A 21,617-nucleotide genomic window follows, 5' to 3' on the forward strand; every position below is an offset into this window, starting at 1 on the left:
AGATATAATATAGTGATGTTCTCTGTTCTGTTACATGTTCTCTGTTCTGTTACATGGCCCCCAGCTAAGATATAATAGTCAGTGTGATGTTCTCTGTTCTGATGGCCCCCAGCTAAGATACAATAGTCAGTGTGATGTTCTCTGTTCTGTTACATGGCCCCCAGCTAAGATACAATAGTCAGTGATGTTCTCTGTTCTCTGTTCTGTTACATGGCCCCCAGCTAAGATATAATAGTCAGTGTGATGTTCTCTGTTCTGTTACATGGCCCCCCAGCTAAGATAATAGTCAGTGTGATGTTTCTCTGTTCTCTGTTCTGTTACATGGCCCCAGCTAAGATACAATAGTCAGTGTGATGTTCTCTTCTCTGTTCTGTTACATGGCCCCCAGCTAAGATATAATAGTCAGTGTGATGTTCTCTGTTCTGTTCTGTTACATGGCCCCCAGCTAAGATACAATAGTCAGTGTGATGTTCTCTGTTCTGTTACATGGCCCCCAGCTAAGATATAATAGTCAGTGTGATGTTCTCTGTTCTCTGTTCTGTTACATGGCCCCCAGCTAAGATACAATAGTCAGTGTGATGTTCTCTGTTCTGTTACATGGCCCCCAGCTAAGATACAATAGTCAGTGTGATGTTCTCTGTTCTGTTACATGGCCCCCAGCTAAGATATAATAGTCAGTGTGATGTTCTCTGCTGTTCTGTTAATGGCCCCCAGCTAAGATATAATAGTCAGTGTGATGTTCTCTGTTCTGTTACATGGCCCCCCAGCTAAGATATTATAGTCAGTGTGATGTTCTCTGTTACATCTGATATAATAGTGTTACATGGCCCCCAGCTAAGATATTATAGTCAGTGTGATGTTCTCTGTTCTGTTACATGGCCCCCAGCTAAGATATAATAGTCAGTGTGATGTTCTCTGTTCTGTTACATGGCCCCCAGCTAAGATACAATAGTCAGTGTGATGTTCTCTGTTCTGTTACATGGCCCCCAGCTAAGATACAATAGTCAGTGTGATGTTCTCTGTTCTGTTACATGGCCCCCAGCTAAGATACAATAGTCAGTGTGATGTTGTTCTCTGTTCTGTTACATGGCCCCCAGCTAAGATACAATAGTCAGTGTGATGTTCTCTGTTCTGTTACATGGCCCCCAGCTAAGATATAATAGTCAGTGTGATGTTCTGTTACATCTCAGTGTGATGTTCTCTGTTCTGTTACATGGCCCCCAGCTAAGATACAATAGTCAGTGTGATGTTCTCTGTTCTGTTACATGGCCCCCCAGCTAAGATATTATAGTCAGTGTGATGTTCTCTGTTCTGTTACATGGCCCCCCAGCTAAGATATAATAGTCAGTGTGATGTTCTCTGTTCTGTTACATGGCCCCCCAGCTAAGATATAATAGTCAGTGTAATGTTCTCTGTTCTGTTACATGGCCCCCCAGCTAAGATATAATAGTCAGTGTGATGTTCTCTGTTCTGTTACATGGCCCCCCAGCTAAGATATTATAGTCAGTGTGATGTTCTCTGTTCTGTTACATGGCCCCCCAGCTAAGATATAATAGTCAGTGTGATGTTCTCTGTTCTCTGTTCTGTTACATGGCCCCCCAGCTAAGATATAATAGTCAGTGTGATGTTCTCTGTTCTGTTACATGGCCCCCCAGCTAAGATATAATAGTCAGTGTGATGTTCTCTGTTCTGTTACATGGCCCCCCAGCTAAGATACAATAGTCAGTGTGATGTTCTCTGTTCTGTTCTGTTCTGTATAGTCAGTGTGATGTTCTCTGTTCTGTTACCAGCTAAGATACAATAGTCAGTGTGATGTTCTCTGTTCTGTTACATGGCCCCCAGCTAAGATATAATAGTCAGTGTGATGTTCTCTGTTCTGTTACATGGCCCCCAGCTAAGATACAATAGTCAGTGTGATGTTCTCTGTTCTGTTACATGGCCCCCAGTTCTAAGATATAATAAATAGTCAGTGTGATGTTCTCTGTTCTGTTACAGGCCCCCAGCTAAGATATAATAGTCAGTGTGTAATGTTCCTCCATCACAGCCCCCACTAAGATATAATATCAGTGTGATGTTCTCCTGTTCTGCATTCACTGAACAATATCTGTTCCTTATCCTGTTCACTGTTCTGCCTGGCCCCCCTGCCTCCCTCTCCCCTGAACAATTACCCTCCCCCTGTCTTCCCTTCCCCTGCTTCCCCTCCCCCTGCCTCCCCCCCCTGCCTCCCTCCCCCCTCCCCCTGCTTCCCTCCCCTGCTTCCCTGTCCCCTGCTTCCCCTCCCCTGCTTCCCTCCCCTGCTGATTCCCTCCCCTGCCTCCCTCCCCTGCCTCCCCCCTCCCCCTGCTCCCCCCTGCCTCCCTCCCCCTGCCTCCCTCCCCCTGCCTCCCTCCCCCTGCTTCCCTCCCCCTGCTTCCCTTCCCCTGCCTCCCTCCCCCTGCTCCCCCTGCCTCCCTCCCCCTGCCTCCCTCCCCCTGCCTCCCTCCCCCTGCTTCCCTCCCCTGCCTCCCTCCCTGCTGTCCTCCCCCCTGCCTCCCTCCCCCTGCTTCCCCCTCCCCCTGCCCTCCCTCCCCTGCTTCCCTCCCCCCCCCTGCCTCCCCCTGCCTCCCTCCCCCTGCCCCCTCCCCTGCCCCCTGCCTCCCTCCCCCTGCCCCCTCCCCCTGCCTCCCTCCCTCCTGCCTCCCTCCACCTGCCCCCTCCCCCCTGCCCCCCCCTCCCCTGCCTCCCTCACTGTTGTCCTCCCTCCCCCTGCTTCCCTCCCCTGCCCCCTCCCCCTGCCTCCCCTCCCCTGCCTCCCTCCTCTTGTCCTCCCTCCCCCTGCTTCCCTCCACCTGCCCCCTCCCCTGCCTCCCCTCCCCTGCCTCCCTCCTCTTGTCCTCCCTCCCCTGCTTCCCTCCCCCTGCCCCCCTCCCCTGCCTCCCTCCCCTGCCTCCCTCACTCTTGTCCTCCCTCCCCTGCATCCCTACCCCTGCCTCCCTCCCCCTGCCCCCCTGCCCCCCTGCCCCCTCCCCTGCCTCCCTCCACCCCTCTGCCTCTGTCCCTCCCCTGCCTCCTGCCTCCCTCCACCCCTCTGCCCAGACCCCCCTCCCCCCACCCTGTCAAGACCACAAGCCCGCTCTACACTGAGCATTACCCTGTCAAGACCACAAGACCATACACTGAGCATTACCCTGTCAACACCACAAGCCCATACACTGACATTACCCTGTCAACACCACAAGCCCATACACTGAACATTACCCTGTCAACACCACAAGCCCATGCAGTGAGCATTACCCTGTCAACACCACAAGCCCATACACTGAGCATTACCCTGTCAACACCACAAGCCCGTACACTGAGCATTACCCTGTCAACACCACAAGCCCATACACTGAGCATTACCTTGTCAACACCACAAGCCCGTACACTGAGCATTACCTTGTCAACACCACAAGCCCGTACACTGAGCATTACCTTGTCAACACCACAAGCCCGTACACTGAGCATTACCCTGTCAAGACCACAAGCCCGTACACTGAGCATTACCCTGTCAACACCACAAGCCCGTATACTGAGCATTACCCTGTCAAGACCACAAGCCCGTACACTGAGCATTACCTTGTCAACACCACAAGCCCGTATACTGAGCATTACCCTGTCAAGACCACAAGCCCGTACACTGAGCATTACCTTGTCAACACCACAAGCCCGTATACTGAGCATTACCCTGTCAAGACCACAAGACCATACACTGAGCATTACCCTGTGAAGACCACAATACCATACACTGAGCATTACCCTGTCAACACCACAAGCCCATGCACTGAGCATTACCCTGTCAACACCACATATTATCATGATACATATTCAGGATTGAAGTAATTCATGCTGGCCTTGACTTTACCCTGTAAATCTACATCCATTAAATGCTGTAGGGGAAACAGCTCTACCAATGTTAGTAGGGTTTCAGAGGTGGTTCTCTCTCCCAGAGGAGAGGAGAGGAGAGGAGAGGAGTGTGTTAGGGCGCTACGGTGCTGTTATGGCTGGTTGGCTGATGTAAGAGTTGTGAAAACACCAGTAAGACCTACAGACAGTCAGCGTCAGGTCTGTCTCTCACGGACCATAGGAGACAGAGACCGGGTGGTCCAGCTGTCCTCCATGGCTCTACTGTTACCATGGTAACGTGATGTCTTTATAGATCATGGTCCTGTCTTCTGTTTCATCACTTTCTCCTGTCTTCCAACCCCTCCCTCCCTCCCTCTGTCCCTCCCTCTGTCCCTCCCTCCCTCCCTCCCTCGTCCCTCCCTCCCTCCCTCCCTCCCTCCCTCCCTCCCCCTCCCTCCCTCCCTCCCTCCCTCCCTCCCTCCCTCCCTCCCTCCCTCCCTCCCCCTCCGTCCCTCCCTCTGTCCCTCCCTCTGTCCCTCCCTCTGTCCCTCCCTCCCGTCCCTCCCTCCCTCTGTCCCTCCCTCCTCCCTCCCTCCCTCTGTCCCTCCCTCCGTCCCTCCCTCCCTCCGTCCCTCCCTCTGTCCCCCTCCCTCCGTCCCTCCCCTCCCTCCGTCCCTCCCTCTGTCCCTCCCTCCGTCCCTCCCTCCCTCTGTCCCTCCCTCTGTCCCTCCCTCTGTCCCTCCCTCCCTCCCTCCCTCCCTCCCTCCCTCCCTCCCTCCCCCTCCCTCCCTCCCTCCCCTCCAGTGGGATGCGATAACAGAGATGGATGAACAGAACCGACCAATCCATACCTTCCAGGTGTGTCATGTGATGGAGCCCAACCAGAACAACTGGCTACGGTCCAATTGGATCCAGCGCCAGGAAGCACAGAAGGTAATATATAGTATAATACTAATAATATATAGTATAATAATAATATACAGTATAATACTAATAATAATATATAGTATAATACTGATAATATACAATATTATAATAATATACAGTATAATACTAATAATATACAGTATAATACTAATAATATACAATATAATAATAATAATATACAGTATAATACTAATAATATATAGTATAATAATATACAGTATAATACTAATAATAATATATAGTATAATAATAATAATATATAGTATAATAATAATATACAGTATAATACTAATAATATACAATATAATAATAATAATAATATACAGTATAATACTAATAATATATAGTATAATACTAATAATAATATATCGTATAATACTAATAATATACAATATAATAATAATAATAATATACAGTATAATACTAATAATATATGGTATAATACTAATAATAATATATCGTATAATACTAATAATATACAATATAATAATAATAATAATATATATAGTATAATACTAATAATATATAGTATAATAATAATATACAGTATAATACTAATAATAATATATAGTATAATATAATATACAGTATAATACTAATAATAATATATAGTATACTACTAATAATATACAATATAATAATAATAATAATATATAGTATAATACTAATAATATACAGTATAATACTAATAATATATAGTATAATAACAATAATAATATCCTGTATAATACTAATACTAATATACAGTATATTACTAATAATATATAGTATAATACTAATAATATATAGTATATATAGTATAATATATAGTATAATACTAATACTATACAGTATAATACTAATAATATATAGTATAATACTAATAATAATATACAGTATTTGTAATCGTTCTTCGTTTTGGAAAGAGAGTCGGACCGAAATGCAGCGTGGTTGTTACTCATGTTAATTTAATGAATGAAAACGGAACGATACATGAAATAACTCAATTACAAAACAACAAACGGAACATGAAACCTAATTACAGCCTATCTGGTGAAACTACACAGAGACAGGAACATGAAACCTATTACAGCCTATCTGGTGAAACTACACAGAGACAGGAACGTGAAACCTATTACAGCCTATCTGGTGAAACTACACAGAGACAGGAACGTGAAACCTAATTACAGCCTATCTGGTGAACACTACACAGAGACAGGAACATGAAACCTATTACAGCCTATCTGGTGAAACTACACAGAGACAGGAACATGAAACCTATTACAGCCTATCTGGTGAACACTACACAGAGACAGGAACATGAAACCTATTACAGCCTATCTGGTGAACACTACACAGAGACAGGAACGTGAAACCTAATTACAGCCTATCTGGTGAAACTACACAGAGACAGGAACATGAAACCTATTACAGCCTATCTGGTGAAACTACACAGAGACAGGAACATGAAACCTATTACAGCCTATCTGGTGAAACTACACAGAGACAGGAACATGAAACCTATTACAGCCTATCTGGTGAAACTACACAGAGACAGGAACATGAAACCTATTACAGCCTATCTGGTGAAACTACACAGAGACAGGAACATGAAACCTAATTACAGCCTATCTGGTGAAACTACACAGAGACAGGAACGTGAAACCTATTACAGCCTATCTGGTGAAACTACACAGAGACAGGAACATGAAACCTAATTACAGCCTATCTGGTGAAACTACACAGAGACAGGAACATGAAACCTATTACAGCCTATCTGGTGAAACTACACAGAGACAGGAACGTGAAACCTATTACAGCCTATCTGGTGAAACTACACAGAGACAGGAACATGAAACCTAATTACAGCCTATCTGGTGAAACTACACAGAGACAGGAACATGAAACCTATTACAGCCTATCTGGTGAAACTACACAGAGACAGGAACATGAAACCTATTACAGCCTATCTGGTGAAACTACACAGAGACAGGAACATGAAACCTATTACAGCCTATCTGGTGAACACTACACAGAGACAGGAACGTGAAACCTAATTACAGCCTATCTGGTGAAACTACACAGAGACAGGAACATGAAACCTATTACAGCCTATCTGGTGAAACTACACAGAGACAGGAACATGAAACCTAATTACTGCCTATCTGGTGAAACTACACAGAGGCAGGAACATGAAACCTATCTGGTGAAACTACACAGAGACAGGAACGTGAAACCTAATTACAGCCTATCTGGTGAAACTACACAGAGACAGGAACATGAAACCTATTACAGCCTATCTGGTGAAACTACACAGAGACAGGAACATGAAACCTATCTGGTGAAACTACACAGAGACAGGAACATGAAACCTATTACAGCCTATCTGGTGAAACTACACAGAGACAGGAACATGAAACCTATTACAGCCTATCTGGTGAAACTACACAGAGACAGGAACATGAAACCTATTACAGCCTATCTGGTGAAACTACACAGAGACAGGAACGTGAAACCTATTACAGCCTATCTGGTGAAACTACACAGAGACAGGAACATGAAACCTAATTACAGCCTATCTGGTGAAACTACACAGAGACAGGAACATGAAACCTATTACAGCCTATCTGGTGAAACTACACAGAGACAGGAACATGAAACCTATCTGGTGAAACTACACAGAGACAGGAACATGAAACCTAATTACAGCCTATCTGGTGAAACTACACAGAGACAGGAACATGAAACCTAATTACAGCCTATCTGGTGAACACTACACAGAGACAGGAACATGAAACCTAATTACAGCCTATCTGGTGAACACTACACAGAGACAGGAACGTGAAACCTATTACAGCCTATCTGGTGAAACTACACAGAGACAGGAACATGAAACCTATTACAGCCTATCTGGTGAAACTACACAGAGACAGGAACATGAAACCTATTACAGCCTATCTGGTGAACACTACACAGAGACAGGAACATGAAACCTAATTACAGCCTATCTGGTGAACACTACACAGAGACAGGAACGTGAAACCTAATTACAGCCTATCTGGTGAAACTACACAGAGACAGGAACAATCACCCACGACATACAAAGCGAAACTCAGGCTACCTAAATACGGTTCCCAATCAGTGACAACGAGAATCACCTGACTCTGATTGAGAACCGCCTCAGGCAGCCAAGCCTATACAACACCCCTAATCAGCCGCGATCCCAAATACTACAAACCCCAATACGAGAATCACCTGACTCTGATTGAGAACCGCCTCAGGCAGCCAAACCTATACAACACCCCTAATCAGCCGCGATCCCAAATACTACAAACCCCAATACGAAAATACAATAACATAAACCCATGTCACACCCTGGCCTGACCAAATATATAACGAAAACACAAAATACAATGACCAAGGTATGACAGTATTATAATAATAATATACAGTATAATACTAATAATAATATATAGTATAATATACAGTATAATACTAATAATATATAGTATAATACTAATAATATACAGTATAATACTAATAATATACAGTATAATACTAATAATAATATACAGTATAATACTAATAATAATATACAGTATAATAATAATAATATACAGTATAATACTAATAATATATAGTATAATACTAATAATATATAGTATAATACTAATAATATATAGTATAATACTAATAATATACAGTATAATAATAATAATATACAGTATAATACTAATAATATATAGTATAATACTAATAATATACAGTATAATACTAATAATATATAGTATAATACTAATAATATACAGTATAATACTAATAATATACAGTATAATAATAATAATATACAGTATAATATATAGTATAATACTAATAATAATATACACCATGCAGCACAGAAGGTAATATATAGTAATATACAGTATAATACTAATAATAATATACAGTATAATACTAATAATAATATACACCATGCAGCACAGAAGGTAATATATAGTAATATACAGTATAATACTAATAATAATATACAGTATAATATACAGTATAATACTAATAATAATAATATACAGTATAATACTAATAATAATATACACCAGGCAGCACAGATGGTCATATATAATAATATACAGTATAATAATAATATACAGTATAATAATAATAATATACAGTGTAATAATAATAATATACAGTATAATACTAATAATAATATTCAGTATAATACTAATAATGATATACAGTATAATACTAATAATATATAGTATAATACTAATAATAATATATAGTATAATATACAGTATAATACTAATAATAATATACACCAGGCAGCACAGAAGGTCATATATAATAATATACAGTATAATATATAGTATAATACTAATAATAATATACAGTATAATATATAGTATAATACTAATAATAATATACACCAGGAAGCACAGAAGGTAATATATAATAATATATAGTATAATATATAGTATAATACTACTAATAATATATGCCAGGAAGCACAGAAGGAAATATATACTAATATACAGCATACTACTAATAATTATATACGCCAGACAGGACAGAAGGTAATATTTTATAATATACAGTATAATATACAGTATAATTGTAATAATAATATATGCCAGGCAGCATAGAAGGTAATATATAATAATATACAGTATAATATATAGTATAATTGTAATGATAATATAGAGTATAATATATAGTATAGTTGTAATAATAATATACAGTATAATATATAGTATAATACTAATAATAATATACACCATGCAGCACAGAAGGTAATATATAGTAATATACAGTATAATACTAATAATAATATACAGTATAATACTAATAATAATATACACCATGCAGCACAGAAGGTAATATATAGTAATATACAGTATAATACTAATAATAATATACAGTATAATACTAATAATAATAATATACAGTATAATATACAGTATAATACTAATAATAATATATGCCAGGCAGCACAGAAGGTAATATATAATAATATACAGTATAATATATAGTACAATACTAATAATAACATACAGTATAATATATAGTACAATACTAATAATATACAGTATAATATACAGTATAATGTACATTATAATACTAATAATAATATACGCCAGGCAGCACAGAAGGTCATATATAATAATATACAGTATAATATACAGTATAATACTAATAATAATATACACCAGGCAGCACAGAAGGTAAAGTATAATAATATACGGTATAATATATAGTATAATTGTAATAATAATATGCTAATAATTATAATGTAATATATAACCCAGGTGTGTTGCAGGTAATAAAAGGTGTATGTCGTGTTCCCTTCAGGTGTACGTGGAGCTGCGCTTCACCCTGAGAGACTGTAACTCCATCCCTTGGGTGTCTGGTACCTGTAAGGAGACCTTTAACCTCTTCTACCTCCAGACAGAGGAGCCGCACGCCGCCGCCACCCGCTTCAGACCCGCCGACTACGCCAAGGTCTAGTTTTAGAGAATCCTACTTGTTGACAAGGTGTTCTTACTTTTTACTATATATATTTTTTAAACTCTTATTTGACCAGGTAAGTTGACTGAGAACACATTCTCATTTACAGCAACGACCTGGGGAATAGTTACAGGGGAGAGAAGAGGGATTAAGGAGCCAATTGTAAACTGGGGATGATTAGGTGACCATGGTATGAGGGCCAGGTTGGACATTTTAGCCAGGACACCAGGGGTTAACACCCCTACTCTTACGATAAATGCAATGGGATCTTTAATGACCTCAGAGAGTCAGGACACCGGGTTAACACCCCTACTCTTGCGATAAATGCCATGGGATCTTTAATGACCTCAGAGAGTCAGGACACAGGGGTTAACACTCCTACTCTTACGATAAGTGCCATGGGATCTTTAATGACCTCAGAGAGTCAGGACACCGTGGTTAACACCCCTACTCTTTAATGACCTCAGAGAGTCAGGACACCGTGGTTAACACCCCTACTCTTGCGATAAATGCCATGGGATCTTTAATGACCTCAGAGAGTCAGGACACCGTGGTTAACACCCCTACTCTTGCGATAAATGCCATGGGATTTTTAATGACCTCAGAGAGCCAGGACACCAGGGGTTAACACCCCTACTCTTGCGATAAATGCAATGGGATCTTTAATGACCTCAGAGAGTCACCCGTTTAACGTCACATCTGAAAGATCCCACCTTACAGAGGACAATGTCCCCAATCACTGCCCTGGAGCATCTCCTTAGACCAGAGGGAAGAGTGCCTCCTACTGGCCCTCTAACACCACTTCCACCAGCACCTGGTCTCCCATCCAGGGACCGACCAGGACCAACCCAGCTTAGCCTCAGAGCCAAGCCAGCAGTGGTATGCAGGGTGGTATGCTGCTGACCAGGACCAACCCTGCTTATCTTCAGAGCCAAGCCAGCAGTGGTATGCAGGGTGGTATGTTGCTGACCAGGACCAAGCCAGCAGTGGTATGCAGGGTTAGCTTCAGAAGCAAGCCAGCAGTGGTATGCAGGGTGGTATGCTGCTGACCAGGACCAAACCTGCTTGACCAGGACCAAAGCTTCAGAAGCAAGCCAGCAGTGGTATGCAGGGTGGTATGCTGCTGATCAGGACCAACCCTGCTTAGCTTCAGAAGCAAGCCAGCAGTGGTATGCAGGGTGGTATGCTGCTGACCAGGACCAACCCTGCTTAGCTTCAGAAGCAAGCCAGCAGTGGTATGCAGGGTGGTATGCTGCTGACCAGGACCAACCCTGCTTAGCTTCAGAGGCAAGCCAGCAGTGGTATGCAGGGTGGTATGCTGCTGACCAACCTGACCAACCCTGCTTAGCTTCAGAGCTTCAGAAGCAAGCCAGCAGTGGTATGCAGGGTGGTATGCTGCTGACCAGGACCAACCCTGCTTAGCTTCAGAGGCAAGCCAGCAGTGGTATGCAGGGTGGTATGCTGCTGACCAGGACCAACCCTGCTTAAGCTTCAGAAGCAAGCCAGCAGTGGTATGCAGGGTGGTATGCTGCTGATCAGGACCAACCCTGCTTAGCTTCAGAGGCAAGCCAGCAGTGGTATGCAGGGTGGTATGCTGCTGACCAGGACCAAACCCTGCAGGGTTAGCTTCAGAAGCAAGCCAGCAGTGGTATGCAGGGTGGTATGCTGCTGACCAGGACCAACCCTGCTTAGCTTCAGAGCAAGCCAGCAGTGGTATGCAGGGTGGTATGCTGCTGACCAGGACCAACCCTGCTTAGCTTCAGAGGCAAGCCAGCAGTGGTATGCAGGGTGGTATGCTGCTGACCAGGACCAACCCTGCTTAGCTTCAGAGGCAAGCCAGCAGTGGTATGCAGGGTGGTATGCTGCTGACCAGGACCAACCCTGCTTAGCTTCAGAGCCAAGCCAGCAGTGGTATGCAGGGTGGTATGCTGCTGCTTAGCTTCAGAGCCAAGCCAGCAGTGGTATGCAGGGTGGTATGCTGCTGACTAGACCAACCCTGCTTAGCTTCAGAGGCAAGCCAGCAGTGGTATGCAGGGTGGTATGCTGCTGACCAACCCTGACCAGGACCAACCCTGCTTAGCTTCAGAAGCTTCAGAAGCAAGCCAGCAGTGGTATGCAGGGTGGTATGCTGCTGACCAGGACCAACCCTGCTTAGCTTCAGAGCAAGCCAGCAGTGGTATGCAGGGTGGTATGCTGCTGACCAGGACCAACCCTGCTTAGCTTCCAAGCCCAGTGGTATGCAGGGTGGTAGCTGCTGACCAGAGGCAAGCCAGCAGTGGTATGCAGGGTGGTATGCTGCTGACCAGGACCAACCCTGCTTAGCTTCAGAGGCAAGCCAGCAGTGGTATGCAGGGTGGTATGCTGCTGACCAGGACCAACCCTGCTTACAGAAGCAAGCCCTGCTTAGCTTCAAGAGCCAAGCCAGCAGTGGTATGCAGGGTGGTATGTTGCTGACCAGACCAAACCTGCTTAGCTTCCAACCCTGCTTAGCTTCAGAGCCAAGCCAGCAGTGGTATGCAGGGTGGTAGGCTGCTGACCAGGACCAACCCTGCTTAGCTTCAGAAGCAACCCTGCAGGGTGGTAGCTTCAGCTTAGCTTCAGAAGCAAGCCAGCAGTGGTATGCAGGGTGGTATGCTGCTGACCAGGACCAGGACAGAAGCAAGCCCTGCAGGGTTAGCTTCAGCTTCAGGCAAGCCAGCAGTGGTATGCAGGGTGGTATGTAGGACAACCCTGCTTACCAGGACCAACCCTGACCAACCCTTAGCTTCAGAGGCAAGCCAGCAGTGGTATGCAGGCTGGTATGGTGGTATGCTGCTGACCAGGACCAACCCTGCTTAGCTTCAGAGGCAAGCCAGCAGTGGTATGCAGGGTGGTATGCTGCTGACCAGGACCAACCCTGCTTAGCTTCAGAAGCAAGCCAGCAGTGGTATGCAGGGTGGTATGCTGCTGACCAGGACCAACCCTGCTTAGCTTCAGAGGCAAGCCAGCAGTGGTATGCAGGGTGGTATGCTGCTGACCAGGACCAACCCTGCTTAGCTTCAGAAGCAAGCCAGCAGTGGTATGCAGGGTGGTATGCTGCTGACCAGGACCAACCCTGCTTAGCTTCAGAACCAAGCCAGCAGTGGTATGCAGGGTGGTATGCTGCTGACCAGGACCAACCCTGCTTAGCTTCAGAGCAAGCCAGCAGTGGTATGCAGGGTGGTATGCTGCTGACCAGGACCAACCCTGCTTAGCTTCAGAAGCAAGCCAGCAGTGGTATGCAGGGTGGTATGCTGCTGACCAGGACCAACCCTGCTTAGCTTCAGAGGCAAGCCAGCAGTGGTATGCAGGGTGGTATGCTGCTGACCAGGACCAACCCTGCTTAGCTTCAGAGGCAAGCCAGCAGTGGTATGCAGGGTGGTATGCTGCTGACCAGGACCAACCCTGCTTAGCTTCAGAGGCAAGCCAGCAGTGGTATGCAGGGTGGTATGCTGCTGACCAGGACCAACCCCTTAGCTTGCTTAGCTTCAGGACCAACCCTGCTTAGCTTCAGAGGCAAGCCAGCAGTGGTATGCAGGGTGGTATGCTGCTGACCAGGACCAACCCTGCTTAGCTTCAGAGCCAAGCCAGCAGTGGTATGCAGGGTGGTGCTGCTGACCAGGACCAAACCTGCTTAAGCTTCAGAGGCAAGCCAGCAGTGGTATGCAGGGTGGTATGCTGCTGACCAGGACCAAACCCTGCTTAGCTTCAGAAGCAAGCCAGCAGTGGTATGCAGGGTGGTATGCTGCTGACCAGGACCAACCCTGCTTAGCTTCAGAAGCAAGCCAGCAGTGGTATGCAGGGTGGTATGCTGCTGACCAGGACCAACCCTGCTTAGCTTCAGAGGCAAGCCAGCAGTGGTATGCAGGGTGACCAACCCTGCTTATGCTGCTGACCAGGACCAACCCTGCTTAGCTTCAGAGCCAAGCCAGCAGTGGTATGCAGGGTGGTATGTTGCTGACCAGGACCAACCCTGCTTAGCTTCAGAGCCAAGCCAGCAGTGGTATGCAGGGTGGTAGGCTGCTGACCAGGACCAACCCTGCTTAGCTTCAGAGCCAAGCCAGCAGTGGTATGCAGGGTGGTATGCTGCTGACCAGGACCAACCCTGCTTAGCTTCAGAGCAAGCCAGCAGTGGTATGCAGGGTGGTATGACCAGGACCAACCCTTTAGCAGTGGTATGCAGGGTGGTATGCTGCTGACCAGGACCCTGCTTAGCTTCAGAGGCAAGCCAGCAGTGGTATGCAGGGTGGTATGCTGCTGACCAGGACCAACCCTGCTTAGCTTCAGAGCCAAGCCAGCAGTGGTATGCAGGGTGGTATGCTGCTGACCAGACCAACCCTGACCAACCCAGCTTGGTATGCTTAGCTTCAGCTTCAGAAGCAAGCCAGCAGTGGTATGCAGGGTGGTATGCTGCTGACCAGGACCAACCCTGCTTAGCTTCAGAAGCAAGCCAGCAGTGGTATGCAGGGTGGTATGTTGCTGACCAGGACCAACCCTGCTTAGCTTCAGAAGCAAGCCAGCAGTGGTATGCAGGGTGGTATGCTGCTGACCAGGACCAACCCTGCTTAGCTTCAGAAGCAAGCCAGCAGTGGTATGCAGGGTGGTATGCTGCTTCAGAGCAAGACCATGTAGGCTGGACCAACCCTGCTTAGCTTCAGAAGCAAGCCAGCAGTGGTATGCAGGGTGGTATGCTGCTGACCAGGACCAACCCTGCTTAGCTTCAGAGGCAAGCCAGCAGTGGTATGCAGGGTGGTATGCTGCTGACCAGGACCAACCCTGCTTAGCTTCAGAGGCAAGCCAGCAGTGGTATGCAGGGTGGTATGCTGCTGACCAGGACCAACCCTGCTTAGCTTCAGAGCCAAGCCAGCAGTGGTATGCAGGGTGGTATGTTGCTGACCAGGACCAACCCTGCTTAGCTTCAGAGCCAAGCCAGCAGTGGTATGCAGGGTGGTAGGCTGCTGACCAGGACCAACCCTGCTTAGCTTCAGAAGCAAGCCAGCAGTTGTATGCAGGGTGGTATGCTGCTGACCAGGACCAACCCTGCTTAGCTTCAGAAGCAAGCCAGCAGTGGTATGCAGGGTGGTATGCTGCTTACCAGGACCAACCCTGCTTAGCTTCAGAGGCAAGCCAGCAGTGGTATGCAGGGTGGTATGCTGCTGACCAGGACCAACCCTGCTTAGCCTCAGAGGCAAGCCAGCAGTGGTATGCAGGGTGGTATGCTGCTGACCAGGACCAACCCTGCTTAGCCTCAGAGGCAAGCCAGCAGTGGTATGCAGGGTGGTAGACCAACCCAGCTTAGCCTCAGAGGCAAGCCAGCAGTGGTATGCAGGGTGGTATGCTGCTGACCAGGACCAACCCTGCTTAGCCTCAGAGGCAAGCCAGATGGAATTCTGCCGGCTAATTTTCACTTATTGGACTTTTTGTCTCATCATATATTGACATAGTGTTCTTCTCTTTCATATACCTTATTTACATGTTATTATCTGTGTGACAGACAAAGATAAAACAAAACCTGACCGAGTGTTCTGATTGGACTGTTTTCATAGCTGTTTCTATAGCTGTTGTTACTGAGGAGAGTTATTTCATAGCTGTTGTTACTGAGGAGAGTTATTTCATAGCTGTTGTTACTGAGGAGAGTTATTTCATAGCTGTTTCTATAGCTGTTGTTACTGAGGAGAGTTATTTCATAGCTGTTGTTACTGAGGAGAGTTATTTCATAGCTGTTGTTACTGAGGAGAGTTATTTCATAGCTGTTTCTATAGCTGTTGTTACTGAGGAGAGTTATTTCATAGCTGTTGTTACTGAGGAGAGTTATTTCATAGCTGTTGTTACTGAGGAGAGTTATTTCATAGCTGTTGTTACTGAGGAGAGTTATTTCATAGCTGTTGTTACTGAGGAGAGTTATTTCATAGCTGTTGTTACTGAGGAGAGTTATTTCATAGCTGTTGTTACTGAGGAGAGTTATTTCATAGCTGTTGTTACTGAGGAGAGTTATTTCATAGCTGTTGTTACTGAGGAGAGTTATTTCATAGTTGCTGTTACTGAGGAGAGTTATTTCATAGCTGTTACTGTTAAAGAGGAGAGTTATTTCATAGTTGTTACTGTTAAAGAGGAGAGTTATTTCATAGTTGTTGTTACTGAGGAGAGTTATTTCATAGTTGTTACTGTTAAAGAGGAGAGTTATTTCATAGCTGTTGTTACTGTTAAAGAGGAGAGTTATTTCATAGTTGTTACTGTTAAAGAGGAGAGTTATTTCATAGTTGTTACTGTTAAAGAGGAGAGTTATTTCATAGCTGTTGTTACTGTTAAAGAGGAGAGTTATTATATAGCTGTTGTTACTGAGGAGAGTTATTATATAGCTGTTGTTACTGAGGAGAGTTATTATATAGCTGTTGTTACTGAGGAGAGTTATTTATAGCTGTTGTTACCGAGGAGAGTTATTTATAGCTGTTGTTACTGAGGAGAGTTATTATATAGCTGTTGTTACTGAGGAGAGTTATTTCATAGCTGTTGTTACTGAGGAGAGTTATTTCATAGTTGTTACTGTTAAAGAGGAGAGTTATTTCATAGTTGTTACTGTTAAAGAGGAGAGTTATTTCATAGCTGTTGTTACTGAGGAGAGTTATTATATAGCTGTTGTTACTGAGGAGAGTTATTATATAGCTGTTGTTACTGAGGAGAGTTATTATATAGCTGTTGTTACTGAGGAGAGTTATTTCATAGCTGTTGTTACTGAGGAGAGTTATTTCATAGTTGTTACTGTTAAAGAGGAGAGTTATTTCAGAGTTGTTCCTGTTAAAGAGGAGAGTTATTTCAGAGTTGTTCCTGTTAAAGAGGAGAGTTATTTCATAGTTGTTACTGTTAAAGAGGAGAGTTATTTCATAGTTGTTCCTGTTACTGAGGAGAGTTATTTCATAGTTGTTACTCTTAAAGAGGAGAGTTATTTCATAGTTGTTACTGTTAAAGAGGAGAGTTATTTCATAGTTGTTACTGTTAAAGAGGAGAGTTATTTCATTGCTGTTGTTCCTGTTAAAGAGGAGAGTTATTTCATAGTTGTTCCTGTTAAAGAGGAGAGTTATTTCATAGTTGTTGTTACTGTTAAAGAGGAGAGTTATTTCATAGTTGTTGTTACTGTTAAAGAGGAGAGTTATTTCATAGCTGTTGTTACTGTTAAAGAGGAGAGTTATTTCATAGCTGTTACTGTTAAAGAGGAGAGTTATTTCATAGTTGTTGTTCCTGTTAAAGAGGAGAGTTATTTCATAGTTGTTACTGTTAAAGAGGAGAGTTATTTCATAGTTGTTGTTACTGTTAAAGAGGAGAGTTATTTCATAGTTGTTACTGTTAAAGAGGAGAGTTATTTCATAGTTGTTACTGTTAAAGAGGAGAGTTATTTCATAGTTGTTACTGTTAAAGAGGAGAGTTATTTCATAGCTGTTACTGTTAAAGAGGAGAGTTATTTCATAGTTGTTGTTACTGTTAAAGAGGAGAGTTATTTCATAGTTGTTGTTACTGTTAAAGAGGAGAGTTATTTCATAGTTGTTACTGTTAAAGAGGAGAGTTATTTCATCATTTAATGGTGCTGTGACGCTACGACCCAGATGATGAAGAACATATTGATTTGATTTGATTTGAAGGTGGACACCATTGCTGCCGATGAGAGCTTCACACAGACGGACCTGGGCGACCGCGTTCTGCGCCTCAACACGGAGGTGAGTTTGGTTGAATATTATATTCATTACGTTCTTATACTTCAGGGCTCTTTTGTCTCTTTGTTTTCTCTCGCGATATTTATTTAAAAAAATATATATATATTCATTAGAATTTCAGGGCAGAACTACAGATTTTTACCTTATCAGCTCAGGGATTCGATCTAGCAACCTTCGCTGGCTACCTGCCTCCTCCACACTCTAACCACTAGGCTACCTGCCTCCTCTACACTCTAACCACTAGGCGACTCTACACTTCTAACCACTAGGCTACCTGCCTCCTCTACACTCTAACCACTAGGCTACCTGCCTCCTCTACACTCTAACCACTAGGCTACCTGCCTCCTCTATAATCTAACCACTAGGCTCCCTGCCTCCTCTACACTCTAACCACTAGGCTACCTGCCTCCTCTATAATCTAACCACTAGGCTACCTGCCTCCTCTACACTCTAACCACTAGGCTACCTGCCTCCCCTACACCTAACCACTAGACTACCTGCCTCCTCTACACTCTAACCACAGGCTACCTGCCTCCTCTACACTCTAACCACTAGGCTACCACCTCTACACTCTAACCACCAGGCTACCTGCCTCCTCTACACTCTAACCACCAGGCTACCTGCCTCCTCTATAATCTAACCACTAGGCTCCCTGCCTCCTCTACACTAACCACTAGGCTACCTGCCTCCTCTATAATCTAACCACCAGGCTACCTGCCTCCTCTACACTCTAACCACTAGGCACCTGCCTCCCTACACTCTAACCACTAGACTACCTGCCTCCTCTACACTCTAACCACTAGGCTACCTGCCTCCTCTACACTCTAACCACTAGGCTACCTGCCTCCTCTATAATCTAACCACTAGGCTACCTGCCTCCTCTACACTCTAACCACTAGGCTACCTGCCTCCTCTATAATCTAACCACTAGGCTACCTGCCTCCTCTATAATCTAACCACTGAGGCTACCTGCCTCCTCTACACTCTAACCACTAGGCTACCTGCCTCCTCTACACTCTAACCACTAGACTACCTGCCTCCTCTACACTCTAACCACTAGACTACCTGCCTCCTCTACACTCTAACCACTAGACTACCTGCCTCCTCTACACTCTAACCACTAGGCTACCTGCCCCTCTACACTCTAACCACTAGGCTACCTGCCTCCTCTACCCTCTAAGCACTAGACTACCTGCCTCCTCTACACTCTAACCACTAGACTACCTGCCTCCTCTACACTCTAACCACTAGACTACCTGCCTCCTCTACCCTCTAACCACTAGGCTACCTGCCTCCTCTACACTCTAACCACTAGGCTACCTGCCTCCTCTACACTCTAACCACTAGGCTACCTGCCACCTCTACACTCTAACCACTAGGCTACCTGCCTCCTCTACACTCTAACCACTAGGCTACCTGCCTCCTCTACACTCTAACCACTAGGCTACCTGCCTCCTCCCTCTATCTATACATTCACTACAGTAATCTGTTGACCCAGGACCATACTGTAACACAACACAGGGTAGAGGCCTGGGAGCCATGTTGAGTCTATAATAATATATATGGACTCTTAGGTAGAGGCCTGGGAGCCATGTTGAATCTATAATAATATATATGGACTTTAGGGTAGAGGCCTGGGAGCCATGTTGAATCTATAATAATATATATGGACTCTAGGGTAGAGACCTGGGAGCCATGTTGAATCTATAATAATATATATGGACTCTTAGGTAGAGGCCTGGGAGCCATGTTGAATCTATAATAATATATATGGACTTTAGGGTAGAGGCCTGGGAGCCATGTTGAATCTATAATAATATATATGGACTCTTAGGTAGAGGCCTGGGAGCCATGTTGAATCTATAATAATATATATGGACTCTTAGGGTAGAGACCTGGGAGCCATGTTTAATCTATAATAATATATATGGACTCTTAGGTAGAGGCCTGGGAGCCATGTTGAATCTATAATAATATATATGGACTCTTAGGGTAGAGACCTGGGAGCCATGTTGAATCTATAATAATATATATGGACTCTTAGGGTAGAGACCTGGGAGCCATGTTGAATCTATAATAATATATATGGACTCTTAGGGTAGAGACCTGGGAGCCATGTTGAATCTATAATAATATATATGGACTCTTAGGGTAGAGGCCTGGGAGCCATGTTGAATCTATAATAATATATATGGACTCTTAGGGTAGAGGACTGGGAGCCATGTTGAAACTATAATATATATGGACTCTTAGGGTAGAGACTGGGAGCCATGTTGAATCTATAATAATATATATGGACTCTTAGGGTAGAGGACTGGGAGCCATGTTGAATCTATAATAATATATATGGACTCTTAGGGTAGAGACCTGGGAGCCATGTTGAATCTATAATAATATATATGGACTCTTAGGGTAGAGGCCTGGGAGCCATGTTGAATCTATAATAATATATATGGGCTCTTAGGGTAGAGGCCTGGGAGCCATGTTGAATCTATAATAATATATATGGACTCTTAGGGTAGAGGCCTGGGAGCCATGTTGAATCTATAATAATATATATGGACTCTTAGGGTAGAGACCTGGGAGCCATGTTGAATCTATACTAATATATATGGACTCTTAGGGTAGAGGCCTGGGAGCCATGTTGAATCTATAATAATATATATGGACTCTTAGGGTAGAGGCCTGGGAGCCATGTTGAATCTATAATAATATATATGGACTCTTAGGTAGAGACCTGGGAGCCATGTTGAATCTATAATAATATATATGGACTCTAGGTAGAGACCTGGGAGCCATGTTGAATCTATAATAATATATATGGACTCTTAGGTAGAGACCTGGGAGCCATGTTGAATCTATAATAATATATATGGACTCTTAGGGTAGAGACCTGGGAGCCATGTTGAATCTATAATAATATATATGGACTTAGGTAGAGGCCTGGGAGCCATGTTGAATCTATAATAATATATATGGACTCTAGGGGTAGAGGCCTGGGAGCCATGTTGAATCTATAATAATATATATGGACTCTTAGGGTAGAGACCTGGGAGCCATGTTGAATCTATAATAATATATATGGACTCTTAGGTAGAGGCCTGGGAGCCATGTTGAATCTATAATAATATATATGGACTCTTAGGGTAGAGACCTGGGAGCCATGTTGAATCTATATACTAATATATATGGACTCTTAGGGTAGAGGCCTGGGAGCCATGTTGAATCTATAATAATATATATGGACTCTTAGGGTAGAGGCCTGGGAGCCATGTTGAATCTATAATAATATATATGACTCTTAGGGTAGAGGCCTGGGAGCCATGTTGAATCTATAATAATATATATGGACTCTAGGGTAGAGGCCTGGGAGCCATGTTGAATCTATAATAATATATATGGACTCTTAGGGTAGAGACCTGGGAGCCATGTTGAATCTATAATAATATATATATAGAGACCTGGGAGCCTCTTATGGACTCTTAGGTAGAGACCTGGGAGCCATGTTGAATCTATAATAATATATATGGACTCTTAGGGTAGAGGCCTGGGAGCCATGTTGAATCTATAATAATATATATGGACTCTTAGGTAGAGGCCTGGGAGCCATGTTGAATC

At 44.1% G+C, this 21,617-nt stretch overlaps 1 protein-coding gene and 1 long non-coding RNA gene across 2 annotated transcripts; one reads left to right on the plus strand and one right to left on the minus strand.

The window, feature by feature from the left end:
• The first annotated feature begins 4,675 nt into the window (after positions 1-4,675).
• Positions 4,676-18,089, plus strand: LOC127922587 (ephrin type-A receptor 6-like). The gene is made up of 4 exons (XM_052506424.1): positions 4,676-4,797; positions 10,120-10,269; positions 17,928-18,002; positions 18,048-18,089. Exons 1-4 carry the CDS (start codon positions 4,687-4,689, stop codon positions 18,087-18,089), a joined length of 378 nt encoding a protein of 125 aa, XP_052362384.1. The 5' UTR covers positions 4,676-4,686.
• Positions 18,090-19,133: 1,044 nt separating this feature from the next.
• Positions 19,134-19,450, minus strand: LOC127922588 (uncharacterized). The gene is made up of 3 exons (XR_008111714.1): positions 19,359-19,450; positions 19,256-19,326; positions 19,134-19,159 (listed from the first exon to the last, which is right to left on the minus strand). It is a non-coding gene; the product is annotated as an uncharacterized LOC127922588 (long non-coding RNA).
• Between the last annotated feature and the right edge of the window lie 2,167 nt (positions 19,451-21,617).

This window comes from Oncorhynchus keta, unplaced genomic scaffold (assembly GCF_023373465.1).
Source record: "Oncorhynchus keta strain PuntledgeMale-10-30-2019 unplaced genomic scaffold, Oket_V2 Un_contig_2634_pilon_pilon, whole genome shotgun sequence".
Lineage (NCBI taxonomy): Eukaryota > Metazoa > Chordata > Actinopteri > Salmoniformes > Salmonidae > Oncorhynchus > Oncorhynchus keta.